At 42.8% G+C, this 26,186-nt stretch overlaps 1 protein-coding gene across 1 annotated transcript; it reads right to left on the reverse strand.

Annotated features, from left to right (window-relative positions):
* Positions 1 to 2,047: 2,047 nt before the first annotated feature.
* On the reverse strand, positions 2,048 to 25,621 carry LOC6599327 (allatostatin-A receptor). Its single transcript, XM_026991355.1, has 9 exons — positions 25,312 to 25,621; positions 13,162 to 13,351; positions 12,988 to 13,083; positions 12,213 to 12,363; positions 5,695 to 5,813; positions 3,782 to 3,857; positions 2,682 to 2,837; positions 2,496 to 2,604; positions 2,048 to 2,151 (listed from the first exon to the last, which is right to left on the reverse strand). The coding sequence occupies exons 1-8, from the start codon at positions 25,619 to 25,621 to the stop codon at positions 2,500 to 2,502; spliced, it is 1,203 nt and encodes a 400-aa protein (XP_026847156.1). The 3' UTR covers positions 2,048 to 2,151; positions 2,496 to 2,499.
* Between the last annotated feature and the right edge of the window lie 565 nt (positions 25,622 to 26,186).

Below are 26,186 nucleotides of genomic sequence, written 5' to 3' on the forward strand. Positions count from 1 at the left end.
TTTTGCTGATCTTCTTTTTCTTATATTAGCTAATTATTTTTATTTTTATTTTTGTTTGCAGAACGTAAGAAAATAATAAAGACATTGTCTGTATTATTTTTTTCTCTAGTTTTACATGTACACATTTGTTTGTTTGTGTGGCTAGGCGGCTAGTAAATACCCTACAGTCAAGCGGGCACATACGCACATACATATATAAATAAATGACAAAAAAAAAAGAAAAAAAAAAACAAAAAAGAATAACACTCCTTGGAATTACTTGCTTAAGATCTAGTATATTTTAATTCATTTTCATTGAGTTAATTTTGGTTTTAAATTTATGTCAAAAATTTGGTTTGCTCCGTTTTTTTTGTTCTAAATTCAAATATTTTTCAATTCCACAACTGTGCTAGGAATGCAGTAGGACATATATATACACATACATATACATATATGCAAGTATGTATACAGTATATGCATTTAACAGACACACATGCATACATGCTATATATGGTAGATATCTCTATGAATAAATACACGAGTTGCTGTTCATCGAATTTCCCATAAATAAGTGTGCTTATGTTACATTTTTTAATTCGGCAAGGCCGAAGCAACGCAAAATAAATTAAGAATTTAACAAAAAAATTATATTCACTTTTCCCTCTGCATCGATTTAGTTTATTTAATAGTCAAATACATACACACATACCCGCATGTACATACATACATATGTATAAATATTGTTGTATACAATTAATAATCTATAATTTACATGATTAACTAATGGCGTAACAAAAACATGGCCAAACATGTCATGGCCTCATGAGATATTTTTTTCCAGCTTTTTGGGGGCAAGGTATCGACTGGATGGGTACTCTTTGGGTACTCGAAATATCTGTGAGACGTACCTCAATGAGTTCTTTATTAATGCAACACCAATTGGTGTCTTTTTAGGTCTTTAAGCACAACATATCCATGAACTTAAGCCTCATATGCCCTGTTCTCCACTCAATTGGCGAGTGAAATTCGCATTAAACGTTTCATTATGAAATTGAATGGTAATCCCCGGTGGAGATACCACGGATGAACGATTTAATTAGCATAAAGAGATTTGATGAAAGGATTATACACACATTCATTTATGCGTTTCATATGCAATTGAGCTTTGAGAGTATTAGAAATTCAATTAGGACTTGTACGAGTATCTACTCGTTTAATGCTTTAATCAAACAATTCATGCACGTATGCAGGTATTATCTAAGTATCCATATAGGTTTCATCTTAATTACGAGTAATTTCAGTAATTTTTGTGCTACTTTATAAATGTAATATGTTGTAATTGTATACCAAACATAATCCAAAAACAATTAGGTGTCAAAAGTGTTGGGTTTAATATAAATTTCAACTGCCATTCGAGTAAATCTGTATCCATCTCGGGTCCTCCTCTGGTCATAACATTTCGTGTATGTTGTAATGTTGTGAGTGGAGTTTTGTTAATTATAAATTTCCGCTATTAAACGCTTAATGGCTAAACGACACTCATACAAAACCAACGATTTACATTTGGTTACAGGAATTTTCCATTAACATGGCCCTGCACTTACATTTATTTGGTTTTGTCATCTCCTCTTTGACCCCCCCCATTAATCATCGAGCATCAATTTTTCTGCAAATTGAAACTCTCTTCATTTTTGTGTAAATTTCATTTCATACAATTGAATTGTAAGTTTCTTGCTATCAAATATTTTCTTTTCTTTGCTTATTTCTCTAAAAGTTGAAAAAAATTTTACACAGCATCTTAATTAATGATACAATTAATATTATCAATTTTTGAAAAACACACAACTTAGCAACCAATTGGAACTGATCAAACCTTAAGAACATATTCACAGAACTCATGTTGAAAAATCTGCCAAATTAATCACTATTTAAGACTGTGAGTAAGTAAATAAAAAGGACAATTATATTCTCCTCTTGGACATAAATCGGTTAATATACATACACACATACATATGTATATTTATAGTTAACTATAGTGCGCCGTGTTCTCAGAAAAAAAATTGTATTTCTTATTAATTTGTATTTTTGTTAAGTTTAAATTCAAATTTCCATTTCCTCGGTTGACCCATCCATCTCTCCTCATCGACCATCAATGCATTTCATTCTTCAGAGCTGCAAAAAGGAGTAGAGCAAAATCAACTGAATTGAAATATTTTTGAAAGCCACTTAGTTGCAATTACTCGAATTTCTCTTAATTCCTTAACTATGTAAATATATTACGAATTTGCCCAAAGGCTCTTCAACTTTAATACCATTATTCATTGATTTACTGTTGCAGAAACTGTGACAAAAACAATTATGCAACTAAAATACAACAGTTTATGGTACGAGTATATGAAAAAAGTTTTACGTCCGGCTTTTATACAAATTAAAATTGACTATTGTAGGATTTGCTCTAGGGCACAAATGTTTTTATTTGTCCAACAGAATTCAGTTAACTTTTTTAAAACACTTACCCGCTTAGAGCATTTCAATATTGGACGTTCCGTTGCCGGTTGCAGTGCGCGTGGTCTTGGTCACCTGCGGATTGGTCAAAAGCGGCGGTGGGCTACAGCACCAGACCACCTTGAAGAGGAGCAAAGGAAAAATACATGTTTATGTGGCCATAATCAATCAGTAAGAATCAATAGTCATGCTCTCACCTTGCGGAATGCCTTGCGGAAGTTGTCGGAGAGAAAGGCATAGAGTATCGGATTGATGCAGGAGTTGGTATAGGCCACCACATGCGATATGATCTGGATGATTACCGACAAGTGACTGCCGCCGTACAGATTGAGTGCCTTCAAAACCAGTATGACCTTTTGTTTTTTAAAGACATGCACAAAAGGAAGTAATCAGTATTTAGTCACAGGCCATATGCTGTCACGGCATTGATAAATGCAATTTGTGTCTCTCGGATTGTGTGTGTGTGTATGTAATTTGTAATTTCATTTGTAATTTGTGAGCACATTGATTTTGTGCAAACACTTTGAATGCTTTGAATGTCTGTTAATGGTTGCCAGCAGCCAGCAGCCATCAGCCAACAACAGCTGCCGCCAGCTCTGCCCCTGGCTTATTAAACATTTCAGCAAATAAATTGTTCTCGAGGATGCTGGGATGGGCAGGGGCTGAATCACAAATGTCAATTTATCGCAACTATCCGAGTATCTTGGTTACTGTTTGCCAGCAGCTGTTGCTGCTCAAAATTTTAAGTGCTTCGCATCTAATAAAGAGCTTAAAGTGCTTAAATTCGACAAGATTCTATATTTCTCTTATTTGTGTTACAAAGGTACGTTTCATGGGAGCATGAGGGCGGATATACTCGTACTAGCCCCCTTCCATACCGCCTATTTAATCAGTGGTTAGCAGATCTGCCCACGGGGAATCGTATCCGCTGAACATGTACATGCATTTGCTAGTACATCCTTCAATTATCAGTTCAAGGCCACTCGTCAATCGAATTCGAACACAGCCTACCGAACAAAATTGACATTAATCAGTTTGTTCATAATTTTCGCTCCCTACTGTTTTGCTGGAAAATTGCGATGATTGTGCGTGGGTGTTTTCGTTGCATACGAATATGCGGTATTCGTGGAAAGATGGTATGTTGTTTACATGAAAGACTATGTACAAGGCAGTGGCATCTATATTTTGAAAGTATTTGTCTTCTTCGGTGAGAACCGATCTACAATATGTATCGGAATAAAGCTATAAGGTGTGCAAATGTGTGAGTGTGCATCTGAATGGGTGTTTGAGTACTTACATGGATGGGCAGCCAGCAAATGGCGAATGCCAATACGACAACAACTACCATTCGTGTGACGCGTCGCTTGCCCTTGCTGCAAGTGGACAAGAGGCAGTAGAGTTAATCGATAGAAGGGTGAAGATACACAGATATTGGTTATAAATTATGGCATTTGAATTTCACATTGCATGCTGCTCTATGATTTATGAATTTTCCGTTTTGTAGCTTCCATTTTGGCTCAGCAAAATCTCTTTATTTGATATGACTACTGCAATTTTCTCTTGAATTTGAATAAGCTTTTTCTTCACACTGTACGTGACTTCTTGCTGGTCTCTCTGTTAAATAATTAAGTTATTGTTTTATGCTGGAACTTTTCTGTTTGGCCGTCACTTAACATTATTTCATTTATGATAAAAACAAACTTTGTAAAGTATTTGCCAAGTTGCGGCCATGGTCTTGTCCAGTTCGTGTCCAACTGAAGTTTTCAGCTTGAACTACTAGTTGGGGAATTGAATAAAGTTTTGCTGGAAATTGATCACGTTGCATGCATTTGTGGCAATGTTTAATTTCTCCACAAAGTCTGCATCAGTATTCATTCTTTAAATTTAAAGTTATAATTCGAAAATACCTATTGTCGAATGATAACCTTTCCATTTGCTTGTAGAACTAACTATTTGAGTCATTGTTTTGCGTGGCTTTATTTTATCCGGAATTTTGGTGACCCCGATGGTGTCCCTTTTGGTCTGTGATCACTGAGCAAACATCTTTAATATTTAGAATTCATTTGACAACAATTTTCCCAAAATAAACATCAAATATTTTCACAGAAGAATTGGTGACCCCGATGGTGTCCTTTTTGGTCTGTGATCACTGAGCAAAGATTTTTAATATTTAGAATTCATTTGACAACAACGAATATACCTATTGTCGAATGATAATCTTTCCATTTGCTTGTAGAACTAACTATTTGAGTCATTGTTTTGCGTGGCTTTAATTTATTCGGAATTTTGGTGACACCATCGGGGTGGTGTCCCTTTTGGTCTGTGATCACTGAGCAAACATCTTTAATATTTAGAATTCATTTGACAACAATTTTCCCAAAATAAACATCAAATATTTTCACAGAAGAATTGGTGACCCCGATGGTATCCTTTTTGGTCTGTGATCACTGAGCAAACATTTGTAATATTTAGAATTCATTTGACAACAACGAAAATACCTATTGTCGAATTATAACCTTTCCATTTGTTTGTAAAACTAACTATTTGAGTCATTGTTTTGCGTGGCTTTAATTTATTCGAAATTTTGGTGACCCCGATGGTGTCCTTTTTGGTCTGTGATCACTGAGCAAACATTTTTAATATTAAGAAATCATTTGACATCAACGAATATACCTATTGTCGAATGATAACCTTTCCATTTGCATGTAGAACTAACTATTTGAGTCATTGTTTTGCGTGGCTTTAATTTATTCGGAATTTTGGTGACCCCTTTTGGTCAGTGATCACTGAGCAAACATCTTTAATATTTAGAATTCATTTGACAACAATTTTCCCAAAATAAACATCAAATATTTTCACAGAAGCACCACGGCCTTGCCCTCAGCCTCAATGCTTTTCCTTTTGCGTTTTTCTATTGTACTTATATTTATTACATGGAGTTGGGCACTCATTCCTCCATTTGGGCGCTGTCTTCTCTGGGGAAGTATCGCTCATGCGGAGCCGGCTTACGTTCCGTTGACCCCGCAGTGCAGGGCGCTTAAAAATGTATGAGGCAAAAGCTCACGAGAGCCCCCACCTCCCAGCCTAATAGAAAGGCATTCATCACGGTCCGCAGCCGTGGTCGCAGGTGCCCCTCCGTCTTGTCTGATGATGTCCGTGTAGATGGTATTTCTGTTTGTGGTTTTCTTTGCGGGGGCAGAGTGTACTCACCGTGACTCGGCGGATGGCTTGCAGCCTGGAGCACTCTTCCACAGACGCGCCAACATTCCCATGTAGAGGAAGCAAATCAGCGTCAAGGGTGCCACATACGATGATAAGAAGAAGGAGACCTGCAACGACAGCGGAGTAGTAAATAGTTGGCTGGCTGTGTGGGAAAAGGCAAAGTCATACTGGTCTTCCTGGAACTCGACACAGATTTGGCATTAGTTTTAATTGCATTGTGGCACACAGCCGAAATGCGGTCAACAATGGTCAAAGTTTTCTGGCTGGCCACTGAACACAATTAGGGCTGCTCCTGGGCATAAATGTTGGCCACATTTTCATGGCCAGCAGATGGACCAAGGGATGGAATAGGATGGGTTGGGTTGGGGTAAATTCTTGTGTTCAAGTGGTTCAAGAGATTTGTGGTAGGAGTCGAGCTAGCGCTGACTTTGGCAATTGGTTGACGGCTGGTCCTTAAGGATGAATGTGCCGGCAATTGATTTTCATTTAAATTGTATTTATTACTAATTTGGACGCCGTTGGATATCCGTTTAATGGTCGATTAGGTATGAGATTCATGGCAGATTATGGCCCGCATTTGATTGACTTAAATGTTTGAAGGGATAGTAACTAGTTTTTATCATAGTCTATTGATATTGCCCTGGCACTAGAGTATGTTGTTTGATAACTTTTTTGGACCTCCCACGACCCATAAATATATGTATATTTGAACCAGTCCTGACGCTGCCTGTAGAAAATTCATTGAAAATATTCATATTCATCAAGCTATCGTGTTTATCATTTTGTTTGGTTTTTTGTTCCTTGAGAAATGTCCGTTTTGTGGGTTTTTGTTTGGCTGTTCATATACATATATTTTTTTTGGGTTTTTTGTTCGTGTCTGTTTTTGGTCGAAGGTTCTTGCCGACTACCATCTGCCGTCCTGTCAGCGGCTTTTGTTTTTGCATTGGGAATTGTCAAAAGCGCTGACCCGTAATGCTGCCCAGATACCAGAAATGAGTACCAGACACATTTCCACTCGCCCGGCCACTCCCTGCCCCTCCCTGCCAATCCCTGCCACCAGCTGGCAACGCTTAGCCGCCGTTGCAACAGACACAAACAAAAAAGAAGGAAGATACATGTCTGTATATTTGTATAGTGGGGCGTGAAAAACTGGCCAAAGAAAAAACAACAACAACAAAAAAAACTACGAGTTTGCTGGACTGTCAGTGAATGGATGTGTTGAAAGGACGAATCCAATAATGTTGAAGGAAATTTCAACGGATATCAATTCAGACAGCTAATGGCGCACACGAGTTGTCTGTGAATCAATGAATCGGGCAATGAATCGTTATGAATACCGCATAAAAGTATAATAACTCTGTTACGATCGGCAGTGAATCCTTAATGGATCTTTAACGATACGGTTGTTAATCAGCCATGAGTTGAATACTCGTACATTTGAGCAATAAATTGACTGTGAATCAGGTTTTGAAGTGGCCATAAATCAATAAATCAAATGAGTATGGGACATGAAACAGAGATAAAGGAACTATGTATCAGAAAATCTCTTAAGAAATGGGATAGCCCGGCTACCAGGGCCAAACTTTATCGAATTTTAAGCCTTACTTAACTTTTTCATGCCCCAAATAGTGGCCAAGAGCGTTGGTATTCAAAATTGGCCACGGCTCGGTTCAGTTCTGTGCAGCCGTGAACGATATCCAATCGGCAGCTGCAGGCATCGCGGCTTCTTTCGGATGAGCTACGCTGATCCGGGGGGCTTAACCGCGCGGCATTAAATTCATTTGGAGGCGCCTCAAGTTTTCAAGTGGTGGCTGGGCCGGGCCGATGGTTCGACTGCTTTCAGCCGAGTGTGAATGATTTAAGGGGCCAGCCAATGAATACAATAAAACACACTCTACCCCCGGAGAATATGCACAAAGGTGCAAGTCGAAAATAAAATATATATCCACGAAATGAAACCGAATTCGGTGCAGGAGCCGCGGCAGCAGCAGGAGGCGGTAGGTAATGAAACGGAAAACGAACAGCAGAACAGCAGAAACAGAAACAGCAGAAAGGAGTCTGAGTCGGAGATGGGGCTGGAGATGGGGCTGGGGCTGGGGCTGGGGCTGGGGCTGGGGCTGGGGCTGGGGGGGGAACAGATGAAATCGCGCATGCCGCAATTGTTAATAATCGCTGCCACGTTGCTACACTCCACACCATCACCTTGTGTGGATCCGAGTCCTTCTCGGGATACGGACGCATTCATTCATATTCAGAGAGGACGGCGGACGGAGCAGCAGAGGAGCAGAGGAAATGCCTGACAGCTATGGAATCGAAATCACTTTGTTGGCCATGGCCAATGAACATGTCGTTTGTTATCGACAACGGCAACAAGGCCATTCCGAGGACTGACATAATCCCCACTGACACATCTGGCTTGGAGCCCGGATCTGGATACCGGTCTGGGTTTAATGATGCCCCACGATTCTTACTGCTTCCGTCAGTCAGTTGTTGTTGTTGTTGCTGTTTTTTTGGGGACTGGTGTTACTGATGCATTAATTAAAGTGTAAATTGCAAAGGAAATTGTTTGTAATGCCAGTCAGGTCGGGACAATAATGTTAATGAGATCTGGCCGGGGGGGAGGCTTCGCATCTGTCGCTGACGCAGCCCCGCAAATGCTGCAATTTATGACACATTCATATCCTAGACAATGGGATTTATGCCTCCCCCCCCCCCCCTCCCTCCACATCCACCAACGCGTGATTAAACATTCTGTGTCCCTGCCGTTAGCTCTGTTATCCTGCGGCTTCATATTGTTCGCTGGTCGAGCGGCGATAAGTGTGGAAAGCTGATTGCTGTGACAGCTTATGTGCCACTGATTGGCCTTTGGGGCCTCTCAATTGTGGGGCGTTGTCATTGGATCTTCTGTTCGGCTGAATGATGCGAGACAAGGCCATGATCTTGTATCTCGCGGCAGAGGTTGGAGCCCAAAAGGACTCCCTGAATGTGGGACTGCTTAGACCAACCTGCCATCTTAACTCCATACTTTATCAATCTATTTCGTCTGCTCTTTAAACTTTTAAAGTGGATAACTTTGCACCCGAAACGATCTCAGTTGCGCTCAGTTAAATCGTCATTTGAAAACAAAACAAAAGAGAAAGTCATTGCCGGAGAAAATCATTAGGAAACACATTTCCAAATTGTTTTTCTTTTAAAAGAACTCCAGACACTTGGAGTGTCAATGGACCGAGACAAGGAAGATGGATATATCTGTTCACATCTGATGGATGTTGAGGAGTTGAGGAGCCCATAAACTTTGACAAGCTGTGCATAAAACTTCATTTCATGGCCGGCCACTTACGACATAGACAGAGATACAAAGATGAGCCTCTACAGATACGCAGATACCACTTGAAGCGATAGATACACGCTATGAAATTTTACAACACAATCGCAAAACGGGGGCCCGGCTATGGGGCCAGTAAATAAAAGTTACCAAACTTTGAAAAGAAACTTTTTGTTTTTGTCTGTCGGTGCGGCCTTTAAACTTTATGCGAGTCCCAATAAAAAGACATAAACTAAAGTGTGTGCCATATGATAAATGGTTATGGCCGGGGGCAGCTCTCATACTCATAACTTCCTTATATTTTAGCATAGCCCCAGAAATTGCGCCTGGGATTTCATCCATAAACGCTACTGCGGCGCCTCCGCAGGCACTCTGCGAAATTAATCAACTTGCCACGAGCTCCCCCTCCATGGGTGTGTGTGCGCTATGCCCAAATGAGACATTAAAAGAAAAGGGGGAAAAATGAAGGAGAAACCGACTAACAGACAGAGGCCGATCAAGCAGGCCCAGATCCCAGATCCCTTAGAGGGTCAGAGCTTTAGACTCCGTTTACGGTGTGACTATCGTGTGTGTGCAACTTTGATGACAATGTGATGGCGATGAGGTCCTGCCATTGCCGCAAGACAGAAAGGAGTCCAAGGAGCAACTATTCGCAACTAATGCTGGGCGAATGTGTGAAACAATCTAACAATGTAACCGAGAGCTGTAAAACCAAAGACAATAGACAAAGTGAGATGAGTAACGGCCATACTTTTCGTTGGTAGGGTGGCTCCAGGCTCTAGCCACAAGAAGGCGCTCAAAAGACGACCCAGATCGGCAGGTCTCTCGTGTGAGTATTGCGGCAACCAACTGATATTTGATATGGCCGTCGAAACATATCCATAACTTTAGTATTATGACACTTTTTGAAGCCCCTTTGCATATCATATAGCATACACGACTCTAATGAACGGATATTGTCTGCTGCTTAAATTCTTAAATTGTGTTGACTCTAGTAATTACTCGCAAGTTTTGAGTCAAAACTTGTCCCAGCCGTTTTGTAGATAGTTTATTCTACTTTCAATTTGATTGGGCACAAAATTTAAAAATAAAAATGTAAATCGTAACTTTTTCAAAAGATTTCGCTTCAATCAATTCAAGATTCAGAGATTGACACTTCAAAAGTTCGTCTTTGGCCAACTTTTGGGGGGGTCAAGCCCTCAATTTTGTTTTTTTCGGCAGAGTTGCAGAAAGATAAACACTTCTGTTGCCCCCGCCTTTTCCATGACCTATTCCCATTTCGTGTTCTCTGTTTTGCTGCCATTCATATTCGCCTTTCCCCTCCTCCAAAGTCCTATTTGTTCTATTTTTATAGGTCCTTTACGATGACAACAATTTGGTCGTTAGTTTCGTTGTTCGTTGTTTTCTTTTCCGCTTTTACTTTTCGTACTGTACGTATTCGTGACGTATGACGGATGTCTTGCACAAGTTTGATCCATTTTTATTTTATTGCCAGACAAGGTCTGAGCCAGCAACACGCACACATAAACAAACAAACCTCCACACACAGCCAGAAATATAGAGAGAGCGATTTCGCCTTGACCCTGACAATGAGAGGGGGAAAAATATCTAATTCGAAGCAAAGTCGGCGGTCATTTGCAGTTGCACTTTCCACTCTCTAATCGCCCCGATGAATTTCTCCACATAACATCCAAAGGTAGCTACCCATTGCGATCTATATGCACAGTCAGGGGGGGGGGGGGGGAATCCTTATCCGTAACTCTAACCGTACCCGGTATTCGTGACAGTGCCAGGAAAATGAGTCGGTGCAAACTGTGCAATTTGCTGTGCCAGGTAGATGTTTGGTGGGAGGGGAGCGGTGACATTAGGACGAGTGTCAACGGCCACCAAACAGGAGCTTGACGAGTGCATATTAGCTGAAGGAGGAGCGGAGTGAGGAGCGGCTGAGCTGCCAGTCGGTTGGGGAGTCAGTGAATCAGCCGCCTCGTGGCTCAGTCCGTCATCCAGTCAGTCGGTCTGTGAATGGGAATAGACGACAAAGCCCATTCATCGCCCTCACTCTGGGCTCTCGGTGCTGCTCCCCGACAACTGCGGCTTCCTGTGTAACATCCTTCCGGCATGAAATTGCTCTGACACGCTGACGCTGACACGCCAGCCAAGCCAGAAAAGCACAGGGGCGTACCCTTGAAGGGGCGAATTATGGAGGAGTTTTCAGGGGGAGCGGGACTGAGAGAGTGCTGAATTGATTAATAGACACAAGTTCGGGTAATAAACATAGCAAACTGAAATGAAACCCCCCGCCCAGCAACCAACAAAAAATATGACCAAATCAGCCAAACGGAAAAACCATTTCGGATAACGCTGATCTATGCGTGTGTGGGTCTGGCATAATGATGATGAAATCGTACTTGGACCCATCCCCCCAAAACGAATCCCCCAATAGCTGGGCCAAATAATTGCAAAATACGACTCTGAACTCCCTCTCTCTCCCTCTCTTGCTCCAGTGTGGCCATATCTAGTTGAGCATTCTGGGCCATTGTCTGGCCAGGGACCTACACACACACACACACACACATCACGGAGGGGACACCTGATTGAGGGGATGCCATATTTTTGCCAGAAATACTCCAACTAGAGTGCACTGTGAGCACAGATATGTGGAGGAAGAACGCCTTATCGGCTTTGCCAAATGAGGCAAATTCCTTCTGGTAATTTCTAAGCCAACCCCCGGCTCACTCGCTTTGCACGCGCAAATATGTATGAGTAAAATATTGGATAATAGCTCAACAAATGTTGATATTATAGAGAGATATGTTTTATCTTTTTGTGCGAAAGAGAGCTTCTTTTTTTCCTTGGGCACACTTTTCTACAGCTCCGACTCCACTGTACCGACGAACTGAAGGCATGTTCAGCCATGTGCCCTGGTTCTTTGGTTGTACTGATAGTATGTCACACGCCCTGACAAGCTGTCGCTCCTAGTGGAAAGTGGAAGGTGGTGTAGCTGTGAGTTAAGTAGCAAATATATTGCAGTCTTGCCGGGCAAGGACTGGAAAATATGACTTGATTTCAACAATAAGCGATCTCCTTCAATTTCACTCAAGCCTCTTCGCCGGGATGGGTATCCCTCTAGACACCACCCACGAAAAAGGGTTCCATTTCATTAGGATGGAAGTTCACTTACCTGGAAGCCAACCAGACTCCAAACCTCCTCCTCAGTGGAGAAGACGCAGGCAGTGCCGGCGTTGCCACGATACTGATAGATGCGCACCGAGTGCGATAGAGCGACGGGAATCGCTGTTGTCACAATCGTTATCCAGGCACACATGATGGCTCTAAAGAGGAACAGAACAGAACAGTATAGAACAAGGTAAGAGTTTAGGATAGGATATCAATAAATAAGAGAGAATGCGGCCAGTATATCACCTAGAATTCTAAAGAGAGTTCCTCTTAGAGATAGAGAAATACATTCCAAGTATTCAGTAGTTGAGAGATGATGGGCGAGGTATGCCTGAGGACTGCAAGAATGCACCTGTCAATAAGCATATTGCTTTAAGAGCATCAGGCTCCTTCCAGCAGATGGTGAAAGTTGAATGTTAAAGGTCTGAGCATTGTGCCTTTTAAAAATGGCAGGTGTATGTGACACAGTTGAACGATTCGAGTCCCTGCCTATGGGGCCATATTCATGTAACAATGAATGACAATGGGGCAAAGGCAGGCAGGTACTGCCGCAAAGGTTAGAGGCCAAGGCACATCAAGAATATGGACCAGGGAGTAGGCAACAGGGAGCAGGGAGCAGCGCTGGAATGTAGGCAAAGCAAGCTAATTACGGGGCCACAACAAATTGATGCAATTACTCTAGATGATATGGCTGGAGTACGCGGAGGTGGACCGTACAGAGGACGAGTACGAGATGGTGGAGGATGTGGAGAGCAGATAGATGGCGGATGGGAACTTACAGCGTGGCATTTCGCTCGGTGCGCAGCGACATGCTCGTCACTGGATGTACAACGGCCAGGAAGCGATCAAAGGACATCAGCACCAGCGTGTAAACACTGCAATGGTAACAACGAGTTAGACATAGTCAGGTATGGGGCTATAAGGGCTATAAGGGCTATAAGGGAGTACCATACCTGCAGTGGCACGTAACCACAATCATGTACTGGACAAACTTGCACCACATATTACCAAACGGCCACTCGGGCAGCACGTAGTCGGTGGCCGTGAACGGCACGCAGAAGATGACGAATAGGATGTCCGAGACGGCCAGGTTGATAATCAGCAGGTTGGTGGTCGAGCGCATCTGTTGGTTGGCAACCACAACTGAAAGAGGAGGCAGATCAGAGGTTACAGAGGCACATCAATGGTTCAGTTGTCTGATTAATTGGTTGCTGGGAATGTCCCGGCTAAAAGACAATGGCTCTGAAATGGCTATGCAATGGGCTGAAAACCCAAAGACTCAAATACTTAATAGTTACTTTAAATATAAAAAAAAATATTTCGAATCTGCTTTAAATTGAAATACACCCACCAGAAATTAACAATGTTCTCAAAAATCAGAAATTTGTACCCAAAATGATGGCTTAGAATGTGAAGAGTCACCCTGCCATGGCAACTGTCCATCGTTTATCCGTTCTTTTCACAATCTTTTGCCCTGCTTTGCCCTCGGAATTTTTCTTTTCGACCAATTACGCGGACAAAAGGCAGCAAACAGAGCCAAACCCTCCCTCCCTCCCTACTCCATGGGTATGCCGATGTGTGTGCGGTAGGGGGGTGAAAGCTGTGTAAGGATTGTGGGAGTCAGTGGGGAAAATAAGATCCTGGCATTGCCACTATTTTGTTGATGTTTTTTTTTAGTCGTTTTTTCGTTTTTCTTTTTTATAACCGGTACGCGGAGGGTACTAAAAGGGTGTATTATGTTCTTGGAAATGTATGAATTTTTTTTTTTTTTTCTGGAAGACTAAATATTAAAGATTTTTTGGACGGACTTGGATGAATTATTGTGCGTAAATCTATCTTTAAGATAGAAAGATATATTGTCTTTTTTTGTATACATAATATCTACCGATAGACGAAGATTTGTTTGCGATCGGCTAATCATCACAGTAATAACGAAGAGAGCCATGAGGGATCATATTTTCTGCATGTGCCAAAAATGTATCGGAATAGCCGGTATCTTCTAGTCGGAATATCGACCAAAGCGTTGATTCTTGTTAGTCGCTTGTTCTGCGACTTTCTCTTGCTATATTTCGCCCTCTCCATGCCTTTGCTCTCTCGTTTCATCTTTGTGTTTTCCTCTCGTGTACGTACATATGTATGTACGAGTATGTACGTACTTCTGCTTGGCCAAGGAGCCACTTGCAATTAGCTAGCAATTTATGTTTCTCCCTGGCTGGTACAAAAGAAGCGTGACAAAGGCGGCATCAGGAGACGGCCAAAAGAGAGCACTAGAGCTAGACGGGAAGACAGAAGACAGAAGACTGAACACAGAAGAGGGTCAACGGCGTTGAACCGTAACAAAATTTTTTGGCCCTCGCGCACAGCAGTGCAGTAAAAAGGCAGATGGCGATGAGAAGAGATGGCGCCGATGGATTGATGTGGGACACGCTGCCATCCAGCAGCACCAACAGCCCAAACGACAGGAGAGTAAAGTCAAAAGGGCAACAATCAACCGAGGGCCAAAAGGTCGAAGACAAGCTGGGGCTCTGGGAACAGGGAAACGGGAAATGTCGCGATGCGAACGCTTTTGACCGCAAATCAATTTCCTTTTCAGATATATATTTAGCGCAGGATGTGCCAAGGTATACAATAACCAAAAAACGAAAGAAAAGAAAAACCCCAGCAGGTAGGAAGAAAGGCGATGAAGCAATAGGGCCTTAGGAATAGCAAAGTGAATGGGAATCAATAGTAATGACAACAAAGGAAAAGCCAAGAACCAGGCCAGGAAAAGCAACCACACAAAAACAATAAATACACCGGCAGAAAAGAAAAACAGTACATATTTGGGTTACACAGGGCGTATGTGCGCGTAATTGTACGTATGTACTTGTATGTATATAAGGCGGGAGCAGATGTGTGCCAGGGTCCGCAAAGCCATCCTCTGAGGCCCCGTTCTAATGCTGATTTAGTCCTTCCCTCATTGTTTATTGCCCGGTGGGCCAGACTGTGTGTGCCTGCTTCCAAGTAGTTTTGGCACTTGACTTTGCCTCTAAAGATGCGTATTTGATGGCACACGAATTTGCATCTGTGCCATGGCCCTGAGATTAATAGAAGGAGAATCAAAGAGAGATATTTTTCAAGTATGAAAGCTATGAAAAGGTGGAACCCCACTTGAGGAAGTACAATATCCTACCTGAAACAGGGCTTGTGTGTCGATGTCTATTGTATTAGATAGCTGCACATAAGATGGCAATCCCTAGAGCTGCATTTGGGAATGAATCTCCAGCATACTTTACACCCTTTTCCAACACTTCCAATTTACATTTTTGTTATGGCCTTGACCATTAGCCAGCTTCTGGCTTGGGCATTATCAATTAACAGAAGGCGACACAAGTACAAGCACACAGCCACAGCCGCACCCACACCCACACCCACACCCACACCCACACACACACACGGATACACTGTGTAACCCTTGTGGCTAACCAATTTTTTGCGGCCGCGATGTTGACACACAACAGCAGCAGCAGTAGCAGCAGCAGCAGCAGTGCCAGAAGCAGCAGCAAAGTGGAGCAAAAAAGGTCTTTGCCGGCGTCCGGTTACGAGTCTGGGATCTATGTTTGGGGCATTAACTTTTTCCCCGCCATTAAAGGAAAAAATTCTGCCATTTTTTGCCGCTCGTTTTGGGGGGCTCAGGGGTTCGTTCTTCTCTTCTCTTCACCTCTCTTCTGTTCTGTTCTGTTCTTCTTGTCTGGCTGGCATTTTACAAAATAATAAAGTGTAGCATAATTTATGGGGCCACGCAAGAACCAAGGCTACAAAAGTTTTTCAAGCGCAAAAAACGCTTGTTATTTAATGCCAAGGGGAAGTGCAAAAAAAAGACGTATAAGAATGTATGTATGAGCCCTGGATACGAATAAGCAAATAATCAGGCAGCACTCAGGCAACGCGAGTGTGTGTGTCCTAGACAGGATTTCCTACTCACTCGCATCTGGGAATATAAATTCACTTTTGTTGAACTTTAATGTCAGTCTAATGCCTGCCCCGACTACCCATCGACGCGACGATTCGAGTATCGGGCTTGTTATTGATGCACTTCAAGTGTGTGCCGCAGGCCCCACCCTGGCAGCCCCGTCGTATACGCAATGTGTGCTTTGATTTAGTATGCAAATGTGTGAAAGTTTATACTGTTTTCCCCCACACAAATAGTACATGTATCTAACTTTACTTGAAGTTATAGAGAGTATGTACCTGTTGGCAAAAGTTCTAAATGGTTTTGGATTATCATTAAATGGAATTTTTTCCATCCAATCTACGGCTAATGGAAAGTTATTACGACACGAAGCCATAATTCATAATTCAATGTTTTCATTCGGATTAATAGTCATAAATTCTCAAATTATTATTGAACATTTCACAGCTAATTTTTGAGAACATTCCAGTTGGACGTTAGGTTGAATAGTTCTCCGCGTCAACAAGTGATTTTTTTTCTTAGTATACTTTCATTTTATTCATTATCTTTTCATTGGATTGTTGGATTGTTGACTATGGTGTTCTGCTGGTCGCTGGTGAGTTGTGGATTCAAATTTGGGATTCGGAAAGAGTACTCGTTGAAACGTGCGCACAAAAGTATGCTATGAAAACGGCATTTAAGCAGCATATGGCCACCATGTGAGTATTCGAGTGTGTGTGTGTGTGTGGGTGCGTGTGTGTGTTGGGCAAATTTACACACAAATCCACAAGGCGTACAAATTTATTATCCTGCGTTGATAGTGATAAAATTTACAACCAGCATTGAGTACATCGCCTAAAAGCAGGCAATACAAACAGAGAAGCACACCCAGACAGAGAAGGACTCCAAACAATACCCAAATGGGCCACACACACACACACACACATACACACACAGGCAATTGTGCGTGGGTCTCTGTCTCTTGTCCCCGCTCCCTGTACATTCGTCATATTTATGCTTTTTTATGGGCCATGTACATTTTTATTGTTTTACTTTTCAATGCAATGTCTGTCGGGGCCTGTCGCACAGACACCCACACAGACACACACTGGTGAGCACCCGCAGAATACATGTGTAGAACATACCAACCCACCTCGAGCCGGCTGAGAGGGCCCAGAATCTACGACTCGGAGGAAGAACAAAGGCTGTCAAACAGGTATAAAATGCCAGACAACATTCGAGCTCAAGCTCCATGTTATGCACTCCCCTGATGATGATATTCCCAAAAAGGATTTCAGCCAAGTTTCAAACGGAAAGGAACTTCTGGAAGCGCCACCGATTCATGACCAGCCCAGCATTCACTCTAGGGTATGCACCTCTGCCATCGAGAGTTGGCCCTTCCATTGCCGCAAGACAGCGCCCAGTGGACCTTGAACATAATGTGGAAATGCACAGCTCTACTACGAATAAAATTTCACCCAAAAGCAATGGAATTTCCAAAAAAATTCTATAGTTCGAAGCTTCAGATCTGCATTGAGCTTCAGGAACTATGGAATACGCGTACAAATATTAATATGAAAGTAACTCCATGGCAATCCCACTCTTTGATAAAATGATTTAGCGCTTTCACTGGGATTACCCATTTGGGAAAATCTTTTTATTTGCCGACTCTTTTGTGTGCGCTTCTCCTGCCCCTCCTTGTCTTCACCGTCTGCACACACTTGTGGCACACTCTTGTCAACACATCTGCGTCCATGATGGCCATATGGCATCGCTTGCCGCCTGCCTCCTGCCTTCATGGCCAGGTATCCATCCTCTTTCCCTCTTTCTCCTTCACGAGCTGAGGCACATGCTTGGTTTGGCCTTGGTTTCGGGGTCCCAACTGGCAAGTGGCCGTAGATTTTTTTTTGTTCGTCAGCTGCTCGATGCAAATCCCATCAATAATCCAACAATGCAATGGAGCTCACGACAAGAAGGCAACACATTTCCAGAGAAAGTTTCTTCTACTTTTTTTGTGGCTGAATCTGCCCTTCCAAGGAATTCTGCTCTTTCGCTAGGCGAATGCCTGTCTGATTGATTGATTCAAATTTGTTTCTCAATGATAATGATGTCTATGCTGAATACTGTATTATGACGTGGACGTTGATGTTGATGTTGACGGCAATGTTTGAATACTTTGGCTGTTGATTTTGATGTTGATCTTGTGGCAAATGCAAGGCTTGATTGTCATTGTAAAAAATAGCTAGAAAAGCATTGGTAGCCAGCACTGTGCCGCATTGATTGCTTCTTGATAATAACTAGTAATCAAGACAGTTGTTGTGCTGTTGAGCCAACATTAAGACGGAACAACAGTCCAGTTCTAAGGCTGCCAGCCCTCAAAATTATGCGACTTTCGAATTGGGGTTGCATAAATTAATATAAATGCATAAATCGAACAGCAATATATCCGAACTAATGTGTTGTCAGAGGAAGGAGCTCTCATAAATTTCAGATGCCAGCAGGGCCTGTCAGTCCTCTCGTAAACTTCAAATGCGAAAAGGCAAAACTGCTCAATACCTGCCAGCTAATGGTCTTGTCTAACTTCTAAGCCCGCTAGTGGCACTTTTTTTGAGGGTCGAAATGCTAATGGTAGACCAAGGAAAAGGTTCAGCTAGAGGCGACAGGACAAGGATCATTGAAACCATGGAGTACCGGCGCTCCTATTCCGCGGCCTGTTTATCAAATCATCAAATTTCTGATGAGCGTGATCGTGTAGAGGCAAGTGCATCTGAGCCCAATCGATCTGTTCGTCAGTGCCTGGCAACAATATTTAACTACCATCATAAATATCGTATTTTTTTGTTGTTTTCATCGTAGACTTTAACCACAGAAGAGCAAACAATTCGTTCTCTTATTTTGTAATATTGCGCCTTCAGCTAATGGTCCCAAATAAATTCTTTTGTGCTTTTCCATTTGGCTCAGCTTTGGTTCTCTTCTTTTCCGTTTTTCGTCGTGTTTCCATTTCCGTTGGCTGTTGTTTTTGCTGGCATTAAAAATTTATTTGTATAGGATGGCAAATGAAGCGACCAGCCCGACCCCGAAACGATGATGGTTGGATAACAGCGCATCATTGTCCGGTTCTTAAAACTCTCGAGATTGCAGGGGACGACCCAAGAAAAGGGACAGGCAGACAAAGGCGGGTCTTCTTGTTCTATTTGTAACCGGATATTCATGTGACAAAACAGGATGTCTCTTCCTCTCTCTCTCTCTCTCTCTCTTTGTCTCGGTCTATGTGTGTCTCTCTCTTTATCTGTCTCTCTGCGTGTGTTTCCTTAGGAAAATTTGAATTAATTGCCTCAGTTAGGGAGCGACAACTGTACTTGTTTCCCTTGGCGGGTGCAGGCCCAAAATATTCCTGCATATCCTGCGCTCTGGCCCCATCATTTATGCACTTAATGGTCCTGGCCTAAGCAGCCAAGGCTTAAGCACCGCAGGCTCAATGGAAAGCTCACAAACACACATACAGACTTTAATTGGATCATAAAACAAAGGCCCTGCCGAAGATAACAGAACTTCAAGAGTTCGTTACTCGCAAAATTTTAATTGGGAATAAATTTCGATGCAATTAAAATGTTGAAATCGCAAAAAGAGCGGAGCAGAGCAGCGAAGAGCAGAGCAGCGAAGAGCAGAGCAGCGAAGAGCAGAGCAGCGAAGAGCAGAGCAGGGGAGCTTCTTAATGAGTCGTGTCCAAATAATCGGACTGTGTGATTTCATTATGCAGTACAACCACCCACTCGAAGAGGCTTTAAATCTCGAAATTACTTCACTTATTTTGAGTGCCCCACGGAGCCAGGAGGCCGGCCCCCAGCCCATCAACAATAGAATATTCGATTGGCTTGCAGGAATTTTTGCAGCAATGTCGAGGCTCTTGTTGTAATTAAATCAACACTCACTTGAGGGACCTAATTTCCCGAATTACCCTTTGATTGATTTGATTTCGAGTTGAGACCGCAATCTGTGAACAAAACATTTTGCCAACTACATTTTGAGAGCCCCGAATCTATCATATACCCAAGGGATTTCTGAACATTGATTGAGGGAGACTTCCAAATTTATCAATCTGAAGTCGCACAACAACCCGTGTCTGATCCATGGGATCCATGATTGAGAAGGAGGCACCAGCTTTTGGAGCACTCTCTACAATAGCTGTGGGATGTGCCTCCTGGCGCCACACAGAGCACATCCACGTCACGTCCGTACAATGGAACGAGGGCGGCACTCTGCTGGCTAGTGTCCTCTACAAGAGGCCACCGTTTGTGTTTTATATGGCCAAGCACACGAAATCCCGGATTTTGCTTTGAGCATACATTCATTGCGATGATGATCAGGCTCGGCTCTCCGCACAAATGTCTATCCCACATGCATGTCTTTCGGTCGTGCCAAGGATGGGCTTCGAAACCTGACAACTGGCTGGAATTCGGGGCACTTTTAGTTGACGATCCTCAAAGAAGTGGACGATAACCGATGGTGAGCATTGCCAGGTGTGCCTCCAATTAATTCCAATGATATTCCGCTTCTATATACATTCATTCGATCTCTATTCACTCTATTTTCCACACTCCCCATCATTTAAAAGGCAACATTTTATGGTTCAAGATACATGTTTTCTGCTATGGAGGCGAATCAAGAGAGAAAGTTTGATATGAATGTGATACATGTACGACGATGGGGGATAAGAGAAGTAACAAAGGGAACACCTATTGAATCGATGTTAGATCGATACGAGTACGAGAACCAGAGGTTCTTCTGGTTGGACAATGGGACACAGAGTCCCTTGCCATAAAACGAATTAATGTTGGTGTTTGCCGATCAGCTCAACAATTGAAGAATAGATAAGGCCGGAGCTCAATAGTAAAGAAATGAAAAGCTCTATGACGATCCCCTGAAATTCTGAAAAATTTAGCGAACAAGCACTGAATGCCACAGAATCAGAAACGTGGCCACGAAACACTTCCCAAAGCCACTTGTTATGCGACAAATAATGCCATTTCGATTTATAATCATGCACAGGACCGCGAGACAATATGTTTACATCTAGCCAGTCGGAAAATGGGCCCTCGGCTATGTTTGCGTACACGCGAATGGGAGTGCAGATAGCAGACTGCAGACTGCAGACTGCAGACTGGTGGCTGGTGGCTGGTGGAGGCTGAAGCGGAAACAGGGGATATGCATTTTCCAGCGAATCGCCATAATAACAATAACAAAAGTGCACACAATTTACGGCTCGTGTCAATGCCATGGCCTTCAAAAGCGGGTTCGAATCGGTGGCAAAAACACAGGTGTGAATGCTGTGTGCACCATCGCCATCGCCATCGCCATCGCCATGCCCATGGCTATGGCTGTGGCTGTGGCTGTGGCTATGGAATTCTCTATCGTTCTGCCCGAACCAAATTGTATTACCTACACTTTCATTTAAGTTGATTTTGCGGCTGCCATCTGTCCATCCGTTGAATCAAAAGGAGAGAAGAGACCAAAGCGAAACAAAAAGCAGAGAGCTGTGTCGAATGTGAAACATGTTTTCGGTTAGGGTTTTGCTTCTTCCTTCCTTTTTATTTTTTTTTTTTGTTGTTGTTCGCCACCGTCCAAATCAAATTTGTCAGCCTTGTCGGAGGAGCAGGACAGGACAGGACAGGACACGAAAGCACAGTATGACACACAGAAAAACTAAAAGTATAAAAAAAAAAAAATGAGAGGAGAGAGGGGATAGGGGAGAAAGGATTAAGCCTGGGGACAGAGTCACGTTCGTGCTCGTCGGGCCAATTACAATTTTATAACAGAATTTTCTGATGCTCCCCAGCTGCTCCCCTGCGGCTCCCCTAATGCCCGGCTAGTCTCCTTTGCTGCTCCAAAATACTGCTATCCATTCGCTGTCAAGCGAACTGTACCGCCCTGTGCTCCCCTCTGCTCTCCTTTACTTTCTTCTGCTGTGCTGTGCTGTGCTGTTGACAAAGGCTAATGCAAATTGAAGTGACAATGTGGTCCGACTATTCTCGCCTCGTGTTCGGAAAGCATAAATTATAATTAATCGTACACCCCCGCAGGAGAGCGAGTATCGGTCTCTGATTTCGCTCTCTCTCTCTCTCTCTCACTCTCTCTCTCTGTGGGTGTTTCTGTGTATGTTCTGCGGTTGTTGCTTCTCCTAAATTTACACAAATTGCTGTTGACAGTTGTGTCATAGTTGTGTCATAGTTGTGTCAGTTGTGGGCCAGGCCCGGGCCCTGGCTTCGGCAGGACTTATGCATACATTTTGGCAAATATGTACGGGTAGGATACTCGTGTATTGTTTGCTCCATTCGCCCCGTTCGCTCTGCTCTCTGTTTGAGTTTCGGTGAATTGCCTGTCAGATTACCAAATGCGATTCATATCACAATTCACAATCCACAATTCACAATAGTTTTCGGCCTAAGGGTATCGTATTCCCCTGTGGCACACCGAATGCCAAAAATAATATTTAAATTTGCAAATTTAATACTTTTGAACTTCATACAGACCCTCAAGGTGTCAGCAGGGTGGGCTCTCCATCTATCAAGATTTTCGAGAGCGTGTGTGTGGCTAGCATATTAAAATTGACTTATCTGCCATAAAATGCAGATGAAATGCACAGCTACTGAAGCAGCCCTTGAGTACACCTCACTGATAATGATGCTCAGCTGATGCTGATGCCGATGCTGATGATGTTCGCTGACTCTTTCAGCCATCGCTGGTCGTGCGTAATGGCATTTTGACAAATTATCTTTCCATAAGCCATAAATACACACTCTACACTTGCACTCTACACACACGCACACACACACATACGCACACACACACAGACAGTGAAGGCAGCTAAATCTTGTGGTGCCATTGCGGAAGTACGACTAAGGGTGTGTTGGTTTATGGGCTCTGTCTGGTGTAGGTAGCATAAAGCATACATGGATCTCACACACATACGATATGAATGATGCCAAAAAGAGCTTCGATGTTGCTTGCGTTGAGTGCACTATGATGCGTTGCGTTTGCTTTTGTGAAGTACCCATCAAGTTATTCACGATATTTTCATATATATTTCATCAGTTTAATATCGAAAAGATCGCTGTTGTCTGGCTTTCACAGGAGGTACATCTGTTTATTAGTATATAGTTTATTAGATAGTTATTTTCCACAAAACATTTGCTAGAGTATCCAGACACGTCGTGACCTCTCCTCGAGAGCTCGACTAAGAAGTTTGCTTTCGCGTAGTGCCGTAGTTGCCTCAGTGAAGTGTCTCTAATTTTTGCTTTCATAATTTGCCATAAAATCCACACGTTCATTTACAAATCATTTATCATAATGCCGACAACGCCGCTGACAAAGTGGCTTTCCACACAGCAGTATCCAAAGAGAATATATATAGATATGCAGAAAGTGTGAGCAAGAGACAGAGAGAGAGAGAGAGAGAGAGATGGTGGGTGGAAGGCGGCAAATAAGATACCACTTGCGACTTTAATAAAACTTTTACCCCGGCCGCCTGGCCACTGGCATGGGAGGGTGGAGCACACACTTTTTTTTTTTGTTGTTTTGCAGTTCGTTACCCGCACCTAAGTGGGCGTGTGGCCTGGTGGCTGGTTATCCTATCCCTATACCTGAACATCTCTTGCACTTTAGCGAAAACTTGCTCGTCGACCTCCCACTCCTACTCGCACTGCTCGTCCTTCAGCTTTCATTTTCTTATTGGCCTCTCGACTAGCCATGGCGAAGGCCGGCCGTCTTGGCTGGCTTCTTTAAAGCCATGAAACGCACTGTATCTATTAAGCATTCCTGAAAGACCAAATTAAATTCGCTTTTGTTTTAAATATTTGTTCAAGTTTCCCATTGCCTCGGATTCACTTAATTTCCCCCTTTGTGATGAGCCTTAAAGGGGGCGGCGGCCGGTGAGGTGGAGAGGTGTCAGTGCTTGACGTCATGGGTTGTACTTGCAGCTGCTGACTTTTGATACCCCCTAAACGTAGAGCACAAGGGTATGTTGTATATCGTATATTGTATTCGGGAAAAGGTATTCACAATTTAGGAGACTGTTTGTCTAACTTTATTTATAAATATTTACTATGTATAGATTGTAGAGTATAGTACTACTCTATTGTAGCCCAAATCAAGTCTATACCGCGCTCGGTGCCTTATTTTTAGCTTCTCGTATTGCTTTTTGAGCTTGTTTCCCTTTTTACCATTTTTTTGTGCCTTTGTTGTTGAGGCTTGGCAAAAAGCGAACCGGAGAGTGCCAATGTGGGTGTGGCGCACAGACACGGACACGGACACACTCATTCAAGCTAAGGTGAGATGGTGTCTGAGATTCTTACACCAAGGTTGCATCACGAGAGAGAACAAAAAAACACAAAAACACAAAATTGCATGCAAAATGAGTTCGCCTGTTGAGATTTAGTGATAGAGCACACACACACACACACACACGCACAGAGATGCTCAAGTGCTTGAGGTAAGAGCCTCCTCCTCTCTCCACCCACCTCGCTTACGCCTTAACTAAGCCTCATTTGAGTGGCCGCTTCCGAAAGCCATGTATAAGATTTTCCATTGCCTACTTTTTGGGGCAGGAAAATCGTACATTCAATCCCATTTTTAGTCCTGACTAAATAATGTTGTAGAGAGCTTATATTTTCGATTTAGAATATTGGATATTGCACATTCGAATTTCATACATATTAGGTAAATATTCCTTCTGAAACGCCCTCTAATGGGTATACAAGTATATGCCTTTGTTTGCCTTGTAAACTTTTTCAATATTTGCAGAATTGCAATCTTAATGATCGCATCAGGGCACCAGACAATGTTTTCTTTGCCCTGGTGTTTGCACACTCTGCAGGATATAAAAAATCAATTAGCTTTCGCTCGAATGCGCAACTTTTGCAGGCATTTTTATGGCTTTTCCCCCCAGCTTCTCCTGCAGCTTCGCTTTGCCAGGCAGGCTCCATTTTCATTTGCAATTATTACGCATAATTTGCCAGTGGGCCAGCACCGGAGGTCGCTAATGAAACAATTGTTGGTGGTTCCTGTTCTTGTTGCTGTGATGCTGATGCTGATGGTGATGGTGATGCTGATGGTGAGTATGGTGGCTGTGAGTGGCTATTTTACGATTCGCACGAGTATGGTTAGCGAGACTTACCCAGTATGACCAGGCCATTGCCGAGGAGTCCGGCGAAACCAATAATGCCAAAAAAGACGGGCACTATGGTGGATACGATGCGCTCCAAGGGCCAGCTATCCGGATCGTAGTCCATCGAATCATTCGCATGTTGGTCGGTTGTGAATGGATAATTACTGGAATTGTTGCCATAATTGTTGTTGCTGTTGATTGTGTTGTTTTCGTAGTTGTTCATGTTGTTCATATTGTTGCTCGTAGCCCCCTCACTGGCCAGAGGCCAACTGCTAATTAGGGCGGCCAACAATATGACCATGGCCAGGCTCTTGCCCATATTTAACGCCTCTTTTACTATATCTATCACGAGTATATATATATATATATATATATAATATCTCCTAGACTCTTTCTCAATCGAGAAAGTTGTGTGCTGCTTTTTGTAGTGATTTTTAATTGGTTTTCTCTACTGTCTGTTTGTTTCGTTCAACATTGGAATTGTGTTTTTTCCGGGAACATATATTTCATCTTGTTTTTGTTTCATTTTACAGTTGTAGTGCGCCCACAGCCACGCCTACCTCGTGACTGGAGCGTTTGCTGGTGGCGGCGGCACCCACAGCACCGGGATGTATGTATGTCCTCCTGAAAGATACAAAATGAGAGTCGTATAATAAATACGTATATATCGGACACGGATATCTGCATAAAGCTCTATCTATCTCTAGCTGCGGGCCACCAGTCAGTTAATGGATGGACAGTCAAGGTCGCCAACTAAATGAAAGTAAAGTGTGGCCTACCATGGGACAAAAAATGGTAAAAAGCCCGCAGTTTTTATGTCGCTGATTCGCTAATTGAGTGACGAATGGACAATGAATGAATTCAATTGGCAAATCGATGGGTTT

This window comes from Drosophila persimilis, unplaced genomic scaffold (genome assembly GCF_003286085.1).
Source record: "Drosophila persimilis strain 14011-0111.01,24,50 unplaced genomic scaffold, DperRS2 tig00000663-arrow-arrow-pilon, whole genome shotgun sequence".
Taxonomy (NCBI): domain Eukaryota; kingdom Metazoa; phylum Arthropoda; class Insecta; order Diptera; family Drosophilidae; genus Drosophila; species Drosophila persimilis.

Excerpts from the sequence above, each read along its gene's own strand:
- LOC6599327 (XM_026991355.1), bottom strand. The coding sequence starts at position 25,621 with ATGGGCAAGAGCCTGGCCATGGTCATATTGTTGGCCGCCCTAATTAGC. Across the intron at positions 13,084-13,161 it reads GTGGTTACGTGCCACTGCAG|TGTTTACACGCTGGTGCTGA; the intron begins GTATGGTACTCC and ends TTACCATTGCAG. Across the intron at positions 2,838-3,781 it reads TTTGCTGGCTGCCCATCCAT|GTCATACTGGTTTTGAAGGC; the intron begins GTAAGTACTCAA and ends AAAAAACAAAAG.